At 43.4% G+C, this 12,500-nt stretch overlaps 2 protein-coding genes and 1 long non-coding RNA gene across 7 annotated transcripts in view; 2 read left to right on the top strand and 1 right to left on the bottom strand.

Moving 5' to 3' along the window:
- The window catches only part of LOC136177414 (H-2 class II histocompatibility antigen, E-S beta chain-like), an 11,176-nt gene extending 2,908 nt beyond the window's left edge, over window positions 1–8,268 (top strand). Inside the window, exons 2-6 of the mRNA XM_065950600.1 lie at window positions 3,822–4,094; window positions 5,354–5,567; window positions 5,667–5,734; window positions 6,223–6,336; window positions 7,734–8,268. Of these exons, the coding sequence (XP_065806672.1) occupies window positions 3,822–4,094; window positions 5,354–5,567; window positions 5,667–5,734; window positions 6,223–6,336; window positions 7,734–7,759 (695 nt within the window). The 3' untranslated portion in view covers window positions 7,760–8,268. The remainder of the gene's footprint in view (window positions 1–3,821; window positions 4,095–5,353; window positions 5,568–5,666; window positions 5,735–6,222; window positions 6,337–7,733) is intronic.
- Window positions 5,675–6,323, bottom strand: LOC136177419 (uncharacterized). Of its 2 annotated transcripts, none has more exons than XR_010665026.1 (3): window positions 6,074–6,165; window positions 5,847–5,937; window positions 5,675–5,814 (listed from the first exon to the last, which is right to left on the bottom strand). It is a non-coding gene; the product is annotated as an uncharacterized lncRNA (long non-coding RNA). The 2 variants fall into 2 exon arrangements; XR_010665025.1 differs by adding an exon at window positions 6,186–6,323 and having other exon boundaries at window positions 5,741–5,937; window positions 6,074–6,153.
- Window positions 8,269–8,811: 543 nt separating the features above from the next.
- tfr2 (transferrin receptor 2) overlaps window positions 8,812–12,500 on the top strand; it is a 15,994-nt gene continuing 12,305 nt past the window's right edge. The window contains exons 1-7 of one of the 4 annotated variants that reach the window (XM_029275355.2): window positions 8,812–9,015; window positions 9,818–9,853; window positions 9,950–10,169; window positions 10,265–10,457; window positions 11,803–11,943; window positions 12,226–12,334; window positions 12,422–12,500. The exon at window positions 12,422–12,500 is cut by the window's right edge and continues 164 nt beyond it. In XM_029275355.2, coding sequence (XP_029131188.2) covers window positions 9,824–9,853; window positions 9,950–10,169; window positions 10,265–10,457; window positions 11,803–11,943; window positions 12,226–12,334; window positions 12,422–12,500 — 772 coding nt within the window. In that variant the 5' untranslated portion in view covers window positions 8,812–9,015; window positions 9,818–9,823. The other 3 variants (XM_065950581.1, XM_065950582.1, XM_020660649.3) reach the window with 3 other exon arrangements.

Genomic DNA, 12,500 nt, shown 5'->3' with positions numbered 1-12,500 from the left:
CTTACTGATTAATACACACACACCTTACTGATCAATACACACACACCTTACTGATCAATACACACCTTACTGATCAATACACACACACCTTACTGATCAATACACACACACCTTACTGATCAATACACACACACCTTACTGATCAATACACACACACCTTACTGATCAATACACACACCTTACTGATCAATACACACACCTTACTGATCAATACACACCTTACTGATCAATACACACACACCTTACTGATTAATACACACACACCTTACTGATCAATACACACACCTTACTGATCAATACACACACACCTTACTGATCAATACACACACACCTTACTGATTAATACACACACACCTTACTGATCAATACACACACCTTACTGATCAATACACACACACCTTACTGATTAATACACACACACCTTACTGATTAATACACACACCTTACTGATCAATACACACCTTACTGATCAATACACACACCTTACTGATCAATACACACACACCTTACTGATTAATACACACACACCTTACTGATCAATACACACACCTTACTGATCAATACACACCTTACTGATCAATACACACACACCTTACTGATCAATACACACACCTTACTGATTAATACACACCTTACTGATCAATACACACACCTTACTGATCAATACACACACACCTTACTGATCAATACACACACACCTTACTGATCAATACACACACACCTTACTGATCAATACACACCTTACTGATCAATACACACACACCTTACTGATCAATACACACACCTTACTGATCAATACACACACACCTTACTGATCAATACACACACACCTTACTGATCAATACACACCTTACTGATCAATACACACACCTTACTGATCAATACACACACACCTTACTGATCAATACACACACACCTTACTGATCAATACACACACCTTACTGATCAATACACACACCTTACTGATCAATACACACACACCTTACTGATCAATACACACACCTTACTGATTAATACACACACACCTTACTGATCAATACACACACACCTTACTGATCAATACACACACACCTTACTGATTAATACACACACACCTTACTGATTAATACACACCTTACTGATCAATACACACACCTTACTGATCAATACACACACCTTACTGATTAATACACACCTTACTGATCAATACACACCTTACTGATCAATACACACACCTTACTGATCAATACACACACCTTACTGATCAATACACACACACCTTACTGATCAATACACACACACCTTACTGATCAATACACACACCTTACTGATCAATACACACACACCTTACTGATCAATACACACACCTTACTGATCAATACACACACCTTACTGATCAATACACACCTTACTGATCAATACACACACACCTTACTGATTAATACACACACACCTTACTGATCAATACACACACACCTTACTGATCAATACACACACCTTACTGATCAATACACACACACCTTACTGATCAATACACACACACCTTACTGATCAATACACACACACCTTACTGATCAACACACACACCTTACTGATCAATACACACACACCTTACTGATCAATACACACACACCTTACTGATCAATACACACACACCTTACTGATCAATACACACACACCTTACTGATTAATACACACACACCTTACTGATTAATACACACACCTTACTGATCAATACACACCTTACTGATCAATACACACACACCTTACTGATCAATACACACACACCTTACTGATCAATACACACACCTTACTGATCAATACACACACACCTTACTGATCAATACACACACACCTTACTGATCAATACACACACCTTACTGATCAATACACACACACCTTACTGATCAATACACACACCTTACTGATCAATACACACCTTACTGATCAATACACACACACCTTACTGATCAATACACACACACCTTACTGATCAATACACACACACCTTACTGATCAATACACACACACCTTACTGATCAATACACACACACCTTACTGATCAATACACACACACCTTACTGATCAATACACACCTTACTGATCAATACACACACCTTACTGATCAATACACACACACCTTACTGATTAATACACACACACCTTACTGATCAATACACACACCTTACTGATCAATACACACCTTACTGATCAATACACACACACCTTACTGATCAATACACACACCTTACTGATTAATACACACCTTACTGATCAATACACACACCTTACTGATCAATACACACACACCTTACTGATCAATACACACACACCTTACTGATCAATACACACACACCTTACTGATCAATACACACCTTACTGATCAATACACACACACCTTACTGATCAATACACACACCTTACTGATCAATACACACACACCTTACTGATCAATACACACACACCTTACTGATCAATACACACCTTACTGATCAATACACACCTTACTGATCAATACACACACCTTACTGATCAATACACACACACCTTACTGATCAATACACACACACCTTACTGATCAATACACACCTTACTGATCAATACACACCTTACTGATCAATACACACACCTTACTGATCAATACACACACACCTTACTGATCAATACACACACACCTTACTGATCAATACACACACCTTACTGATCAATACACACACCTTACTGATCAATACACACACACCTTACTGATCAATACACACACCTTACTGATTAATACACACACACCTTACTGATCAATACACACACACCTTACTGATCAATACACACACACCTTACTGATTAATACACACACACCTTACTGATTAATACACACCTTACTGATCAATACACACACCTTACTGATCAATACACACACCTTACTGATTAATACACACCTTACTGATCAATACACACCTTACTGATCAATACACACACCTTACTGATCAATACACACACCTTACTGATCAATACACACCTTACTGATCAATACACACCTTACTGATCAATACACACCTTACTGATCAATACACACCTTACTGATCAATACACACACACCTTACTGATTAATACACACACACCTTACTGATTAATACACACACACCTTACTGATCAATACACACACACCTTACTGATCAATACACACACCTTACTGATCAATACACACACACCTTACTGATCAATACACACACACCTTACTGATCAATACACACACACCTTACTGATCAACACACACACCTTACTGATCAATACACACACACCTTACTGATCAATACACACACACCTTACTGATCAATACACACACACCTTACTGATCAATACACACACACCTTACTGATTAATACACACACACCTTACTGATTAATACACACACCTTACTGATCAATACACACCTTACTGATCAATACACACACACCTTACTGATCAATACACACACACCTTACTGATCAATATACACACCTTACTGATTAATACACACACACCTTACTGATCAATACACACACACCTTACTGATCAATACACACACCTTACTGATCAATACACACACACCTTACTGATCAATACACACACACCTTACTGATCAATACACACACCTTACTGATCAATACACACACACCTTACTGATCAATACACACACCTTACTGATCAATACACACCTTACTGATCAATACACACACACCTTACTGATCAATACACACACACCTTACTGATCAACACACACACCTTACTGATCAACACACACCTTACTGATCAACACACACAGTGTTAAACACTGAAAGTGATTCTTTTTTGTTTTTGATTTTCAGATGGATCTATGCAAGTTGCGGTAAACCGTTGTGAGTTTAACTCGACTGATCTGAACGACATCGAGTACACCTACTCTCACTACTACAACAAACTGGAGTATGTCAGATTCAGCAGCAGTTTGGGGAGGGTTGTTGGATACACGGCTTATGGTGTGAAGCAGGCAGAGTATTGGAACAAAGACACTTCAGTGCTGAACAGCATGAGAGCTGCGAAGGAGACATACTGCCAACACAACATAGGACTCTTTGACAGTAATCTTCTGTCTAAATCAGGTGAGTTTGAGTTCCTGTCTCCTCACACAGCATCACATCATCATGGTATTATTAAATAATGAATCCATAAACAAATGGACTCTGAATCCATAAACAAATGGACTCTGACTGATTACATTTCTTTAGATTTCATGTTCACTCTTTTATCATTTCCTGTTTCATTAATGTTCAATAAAAATACTTTAAAGTCGTGTCACACTGATGATCAGTTTATATCAGAGAAATCTCAAAGTGAAACTCTTGATCTGTTAAGTCCTCACACACAGCTCTGTGTCACAGCCTGCTGGTCAAACTCTGTTACTGCAGTTAACAACATTCAGATGTACTTAAAGTCATTTTTCTAAAGCAATAGTTGAACACATTAACAATCAATTATTGATTAATCATTAATAATTAATGTTCTCAGTTTATTTTTAATTGAAACCGTTATAGCAGCACGATAGTTACTTGAAACATTCATTCATAAAAACAGTTTGAACTAATAAAACAACGAGGCTCTCGCTCTTTTAAACGTGTGACTTTCCTTATTTAATCTGCTAACAGATCAACGCCAGTCGGGCGCTACACCAGCGTTTCTAACAAGGCTGACTGAATGAAACTCCTTTTTAAAATCAACAGAAAGTTCTGAATGAAAGTGAAATCAAACCATCTGAGCCTCTTCACAGTACACTTAACTCTTCTGCTTTGTCTGCAGATGAACATTTCTACACGTTCAGGAGTGAGTTGTTGTGAGCACATAAAATACTCTACTCACCATCATATATGTACGGCTCAGTGTTTTTATTTAGAAAGATGAGCACATCTACGTGATCAGGGCTCAGTCGAGTGTTCAGTCTATTCTCAACAAGTCCAGCTGCAGAAAACACAGAACTCTGTCTCTCTGCTGACCTCTTCATTTTAGCCTCACTCTCCTCAGTAACACTTCTTACTTTAGCTTTTCTGAGTTGCACAGTGACAGGCGCCCTCTTTTGGTACAAAATGGTATTACATGTCAAATTGTCAGTTGATACATTTTTAATCGGTTCAATTCTTAACGGCGATTAATCGATAAACGTTAATCATTAACATCTCTATTTCTGTCATCTGAGAGGATTCAAAGCCTTCAGTGAAACTAAATGAATATAACTCATCAAACTGTGTTTCACTGATTCAAACTCTTCGTACTTGATGATGTTCACACTGAAAGCAGAAAAAGAGCACTGATACTCTGTCCGTCTACTGAAACAATAAATTCAATAATCAAACTGTGTGTGCTGCAGCCAAGCCGTACGCCAAGCTGCACTCTGAGACGCCCCCTACTGGTGGACACCCCGCCATGTTGGTGTGCAGCGTCTATGACTTCTACCCCAAAATGATCAAAGTGAGCTGGCACAGAGACGGAAAGGAAGTCACCACTGATGTCACTTCCACTGATGAGCTGGCTGACGGAGACTGGTACTACCAGATCCACTCACACCTGGAGTACACGCCCAGGTGGGTCCAGCTACAGGTCCAGGTCCAGGTCCAGGTCCAGGTCTAGGTCCAGGTCCAGGTCCTGAGTGTGACTGATCCTCTGTTTCTGTGGTTTTTCAGGTCTGGAGAGAAGATCTCCTGTGTGGTGGATCACGTCAGCCTGGATAAACCTCTGGTTAATGTCTGGGGTAAATACCTGTCTGTCTGCTCACCTGTCTGTCTGCTCACCTTTTCACCTGTCTGTCTGCTGACCTGTCTGTCTGCTCACCTGTCTGTCTGCTAACCTGTCGGTCTGCTCACCTTTTCACCTGTCTGTTCACCTGTCTGTCTGCTCACCGTTTCACCTGTCTGTCTGCTCACCTTGCACCTGTCTGTCTGCTCACCTTTTCACCTGTCTGTCTGCTCACCGTTTCACCTGTCTGTCTGCTCACCTTTTCACCTGTCTGCCTGCTCACCTGTCTGTCTGCTGACCTGTCTGTCTGCTCACATGTCTGTTTGCTAACCTGTCTGTCTGCTCACCTTTTCACCTGTGTGTCTGCTAACCTGTCTGTTTGCTCACATGTCTGTCTGCTCACCTGTCTGTCTGCTCACCTTTTCACCTGTCTGTCTGTTCAACTTTTCATCTGTCTTTCTGCTCACCTGTCTGTCTGCTCACCTGTCTGTCTGTCTTCCTCAGACCCGTCCATGCCAGAGTCGGAGAGAAACAAGATCGCCATCGGAGCGTCTGGACTGATCCTGGGTCTGATCTTATCTCTGGCTGGATTCATCTACTACAAGAGCAAGACCCGAGGTAGACCAGTTCAGACCAGTTCAGACCAGTCTAAACCAGTTCAGACCAGTTCAGACCAGTTCAGACCAGTTCAGACCAGTTCAGAACAGTCTAAACCAGTTGAGACCAGTCTAAACCAGTTCAGACCAGTTCAGAACAGTCTAAACCAGTTGAGACCAGTCTAAACCAGTTCAGACCAGCACTTTCTGTGGTTGTCAAAGCGTTTGATTCTTTTGACTCCCACGTGTTTTAAATGTTACAATCTGAGGTGGCGTGCTCACCGTGTGTCGGCTCATGGTATTACAAGGTGAAAAAAGGACAGCAGTGGACCAGCTTACCTCCATGTGGTCATGGAGTGGTCTCTGAACGTTACAGGAACACTAGTGTGGGACAGGTGAAGGTGGAAAGGAAAGAAAGAGAGTGAGAAAACGCTGACTCAGCTCTACGGCTTATAGGTATTAAAAGTGCGTCTTATAAACCGGATTCTACGGTCATTAAAAACAATAAATGAGTAAATACTGGTTGTCTAGGACTTCTATTTGGGTTGCCGTGGTAACAAACATGTACAAACATCATATCACAGTTTATAATTCTGGTATCATGACAGCCGTGGTGCACCCAGTCAGACCAGTTCAGACCAGTTCAGACAAGTCTAAACCAGTTCAGACAAGTCTAAACCAGTTCAGACCAGTTCAGACCAGTTCAGACCAGTCTAAACCAGTTCAGACCAGTTCAGATCAGTTCAGACCAGTTCAGACCAGTCTAAACCAGTTCAGACCAGTTCAGACCAGTTCAGATCAGTCTAAACCAGTTCAGACCAGTTCAGACCAGTTCAGACCAGTCTAAACTAGTTCAGACTAGTTCAGACCAGTCTAAACCAGTTCAGACCAGTTCAGACCAGTCTAAACCAGTTCAGATCAGTCTAAACCAGTTCAGACCAGTCTAAACCAGTTCAGACTAGTTCAGACCAGTCTAAACCAGTTCAGACCAGTTCAGACCAGTTCAGACCAGTTCAGATCAGTCTAAACCAGTTCAGACCAGTTCAGACCAGTTCAGACCAGTCTAAACTAGTTCAGACTAGTTCAGACCAGTCTAAACCAGTTCAGACCAGTTCAGACCAGTCTAAACCAGTTCAGATCAGTCTAAACCAGTTCAGATCAGTCTAATTCAGTTCAGACCAGTCTAAACTAGTTCAGACTAGTTCAGATCAGTCTAAACCAGTTCAGACCAGTCTAATTCAGTTCAGACCAGTTCAGACCAGTCTAAACCAGTTCAGATCAGTCTAAACCAGTTCAGACCAGTCTAAACCAGTTCAGACCAGTTCAGACCAGTCTAAACCAGTTCAGACCAGTCTAAACCAGTTCAGACGGTGTTTCTGGATCAGTCGTTGATCTCGTCTTTTCTTCTCTTTAATGCAGGAAGGATTCTGGTGCCCAGTAACTGATCCGGGTCCTGGTGGTCCAGCATCAGATGGAGGAACAAGCAGCTTCCTGTGCTTTCCACCTGCCGTACCGACTAAACACGATTGTCTGATGCTGGGCTGGTGTGAACCCTGATCCTGGACTGTTCCTGGGTCAGGTTTAGTCTGGTCTCTGGATGTGGACTGTGCTTCATTCTAGTGTGATGCTTTACTTGATCAATCAATATTTTACAGGATCAATCATTCTGCTGTTCTATCAGATATAATCAGGGGATTGGAGGGTTTAAAGCTCATGTGTGATTGTTACATTTATATATTTGTACTGAGAGAAACTTTTCCAACCACAGTAAACCTTCAGAAACCATGTGTGGACGTTTTCTTCAGGTGTTAATAATCAGGTAGTATACTAGTAATGACCCGTTAGATTGTTTCTCTTATGGAAGCAATAAGTGGACGAATCATATCTCCTTATTTTCTCAAACTCTTCACTTGATGTATCCGGTTTAAGAGATTAAACACTGGTTTTCCCACGAGTTCCTCACACTTGTTTTTCTTTAAGTCTCTGTTTGTTTGTATTTTTTTAGTTAAAAGATGAATATAATAAATTACAATGTAGAAAAGGAAAAGTAACCCATGAACACCAAGATTCCTTCAAGTGTTTGTGTCGGCGTGTCCCCCCCATACTTTAAAACTAGGGGAAACACTGTACTATCATTATTATACATTTTCAAATGAATATAAGAGATGCTCAACTTCAACCTCTAAAATAATCAGTCGTTTCATCATTACAGTTGCTGTATATTAATTCTACATTATGTACATTAATATTAGACTGATCGGTCTATTATCATACTTAGCTGTTACTGCTAATTCTACACATAGCCTACTTTTAACATTATTACTGACATAGCTATCCATGTACATTATTCATTGTTGTTGTTGTTGTTTCACTCTGATGTTCTGACATATTTCAGACAGAACATCTGAGGAACAGAAGTTGTGAGGGTCATGACCCTGGTGTGTGTGTGTGTGTGTGTGTGTGTGTGTGTGGGGGGGGGGGGGGGGTTTTACTCTCTGTTAATAAAGTTAAGCAGCTCAAACAAACACTGACCTCTGACCCCTGTGAGGAACCAATCACAGTGAGCTCAGAGGGTTGTGTTTATCAGAGACGTCACTGATGTCAGTGTGTGATCGGGCTGTGAAGGTTCATTAATCTGTGACTGTATGTGAACATCACATCCTCACTAATGATGCATTGTTACTTTTAATTTGATGAAAAGGTGAGTAAAGGATCATTTTGTTTTGTTCTCTGTATCCTCAGATGTTCTTCTAAGGTGCAGACCTCCTAACGAGGAGACAGCGTTGGATAGTAACACTACTAATAGTGACATTAGAAGTTTGAACTTTCCAGCAGCTTGGTAGGAGTGTCGCTGCTTTCTGACTCAAATGAGTTGGTAATGCCTTCAGGCCGCCGCTTTCTGAATGTTTCATACACTCTGCCATCAAGCTGTTCATCCTTGATAATAGCCACTAGAAGGAAAACGTCATGGTTTTATTTATTGTCTTCTTGGGTGATTCACATTGTGGATCATGATTTAAATTCTACGTTGATGATCTGTCCTTACATTTTCTGAATGTAGTCTTTCAACTGTCATCTGCAGTACATCCTAGTATGGCCGCCTATCTACTTATCATTTACTTATCTACTGTCATTCTAAATCTGTGCAGTTTAACCTCACCTGGCCCTCAGGTGTGATATACCATTTTGTCCACACGAGGGCGCCAGTGTTCCAGTGAGCATCTCTGTTTGCGTATGGAGGTGTTTCGCTCTGGGTAGACCACAGAAGACAGCAGCAGAACAGTTTGTGTTTGGCGTCTATAGCTCGTCACAGTTTTGATTTGAATGCAGAAATTTGAGGAGTGACGGGCCGATGTCTGAAGCTGAGGAGCGCTTTAACTTTTAGTTTTTGGGATAAGAGGGTGGAGCTTGAGAATAGTGTAGTGGCTCCGCCCACATCTTATGTACAGTCTATGATGGCTCAGTCCTGGTTTAATTTCTCTAACTGTCTGTCTCCTCTGCAGGTCGTCATGGATACCATCAGGACTCGTCTGAGACAGGTGTGATAGGTGAACAGCATTCAGACTTCCCCCTTTATTGCCATGGTTACACCTCTCTCTCTGTTTCTCTCTCTCTCTCTCTCTCTCTCTCTCCAGTCAACCTCTGTGTCACTCCAGCGCTCAGTGGGCGTGGCCGATGATGATGAGGCGGCAGGAGCGCAGAGGGTGGAGCTGAGGTTTGTGACACCAGAGGCCGAGGAGGAAATGGAGGCGGGGCCCAGCAGTGACATCGAAGCATTGATGCTTGGACATCGCTATGGAAACCGGAAAACCTGTGTGCTTGTGTGTGCGTGTGGAGTTGTTCTCTTCACTACAGGTTGACAAAAACACACAGACGCGCACACACACACAATACACACAGGGTTTGTGTGATCATGTGATTCAAGTGGGTGTGGTCTGTCTCTCTCTCAGCTTTCCTATTGGCCTACGCTGTGTTAGGTGGGTTGTGCCCCTGCTCCAAAATGGGGGGGCAAGGTGAGGAGGATGAAGAGCCAGGGGGCGGTACAAAGCTCCCTGCAGAGGGAGGGGTGGGGCTTTACCTGGGAGATCTCAGGGTGATGATGAGGAGGCTACTACAAGATGAAGATATCTTCAACACAGTCAGGTGATCCGGTTTTTACACGACCCATCTGTCCAACAATCTGTCCGTCCTCTCAGTCGATTGTCTCTGTCCGTCCTCTCAGTCGATGGTCTCTGTCTGTCCTCTCAGTCGATTGTCTCTCTCTGTCCTCTCAGTCGATTGTCTCTCTCTCTGTCCTCTCAGTCGATTGTCTCTGTCCGTCCTCTCAGTCGATTGTCTCTGTCTGTCCTCTCAGTCGATTGTCTCTCTCTGTCCTCTCAGTCGATTGTCTCTCTCTCTGTCCTCTCAGTCTATTGTCTCTCTCTCTGTCCTCTCAGTCGATTGTCTCTGTCTGTCCTCTCAGTCGATTGTCTCTCTCTGTCCTCTCAGTCGATTGTCTCTCTCTCTGTCCTCTCAGTCTATTGTCTCTCTCTCTGTCCTCTCAGTCGATTGTCTCTGTCCGTCCTCTCAGTCGATTGTCTCTCTGTCCTCTCAGTCGATTGTCTCTGTCCGTCCTCTCAGTCGATTGTCTCTGTCCGTCCTCTCAGTCGATTGTCTCTCTGTCCTCTCAGTCGATTGTCTCTCTCTGTCCTCTCAGTCGATTGTCTCTATCGGTCCTCTCAGTCGATTGTCTCTCTGTCCTCTCAGTCGATTGTCTCTATCCGTCCTCTCAGTCGATTGTCTCTCTCTCTGTCCTCTCAGTCGATTGTCTCTGTCCGTCCTCTCAGTCGATTGTCTCTCTGTCCTCTCAGTCGATTGTCTCTATCCGTCCTCTCAGTCGATTGTCTCTCTCTCTGTCCTCTCAGTCGATTGTCTCTATCCGTCCTCTCAGTCGATTGTCTCTCTCTCTGTCCTCTCAGTCGATTGTCTCTGTCCGTCCTCTCAGTCGATTGTCTCTATCCGTCCTCTCAGTCTATTGTCCTCTCAGTCGATTGTCTCTGTCCGTCCTCTCAGTCGATTGTCTCTGTCCGTCCTCTCAGTCGATTGTCCTCTCAGTCGATTGTCTCTGTCCTCTCAGTCGATTGTCTCTCTCTCTGTCCTCTCAGTTGATTGTCTCTCTGTCCGTCCTCTCAGTCGATTGTCTCTCTCTCTGTCCTCTCAGTTGAGCGTCTCTCTCTCCGTCCTCTCAGTCGATTGTCTCTGTCCGTCCTCTCAGTCGATTGTCTCTGTCCGTCCTCTCAGTCGATTGTCTCTCTGTCCTCTCAGTCGATTGTCTCTGTCTGTCCTCTCAGTCGATTGTCTCTCTCTGTCCTCTCAGTCGATTGTCTCTCTGTCCGTCCTCTCAGTCGATTGTCTCTGTCCGTCCTCTCAGTCGATTGTCTCTCTCTGTCCTCTCAGTCGATTGTCTCTCTCTGTCCTCTCAGTCGATTGTCTCTATCTGTCCTCTCAGTCGAGTCAGCAGAGCGAATCATCCCCCGGGTTCCTCAGAGGGGACGTCTCTGGCCTCAGAGATTCTGGGACGGTTCAGACAGCTGCAGATGGATCATACCTGGACCGAGTCTCTGTACGCCACGCTGCAGTTCCCTGATAGGTAGGTAGGGGGCGACAGGTTTTTCAGAGCGTGAATATAGAGGAAACACCTGTCTCTCTCTCTCTCTCTCTCTCTCTCTCTGTCTCTCTCTCTCTCCCCCCCTCTCTCTGTCTCTCTCTCTCCCCCCTCTCTCTGTCTCTCTCTCTCTCTCTCTCTCTCTCTGTCTCTCTCTCTCTCTGTCTCTCTCTCTCTCTGTCTCTCCCTTCTCTCTCTCTCTCTCTCTGTCTCTCTCTCTCTTTCTCCCCCCCCCCCCCCCTCTCTCTCTCTCTCTCTCTCTCTCAGGTCTCAGAGGAGCAGTCTGTGGTTAGTGGACTCTTCAGGACAGATCTCAGATCAGATTCCTTTGAACCCGTCAGATTTCTGTCCATACAGCGCCACAGGAAGTCCCACGGTGAGACGGAGAGACAGGAAGGTACGTCACCAAAGAACATCAGTTAACTTGACACCTGTCTCTCTCTCTCTCTCTCTCTCTCTGCAGGGGGACGTGGTCTACGCAAACTACGGCCGCCCTCAGGACTTTAATTGGCTAAAGAGCGCGGGGGTGTCCGTGGTTGGCT

Source organism: Labrus bergylta, chromosome 22, assembly GCF_963930695.1.
Source record: "Labrus bergylta chromosome 22, fLabBer1.1, whole genome shotgun sequence".
In the NCBI taxonomy this organism is placed as follows: domain Eukaryota; kingdom Metazoa; phylum Chordata; class Actinopteri; order Labriformes; family Labridae; genus Labrus; species Labrus bergylta.
This window is presented reverse-complemented; position numbering and strand designations above follow the sequence as displayed.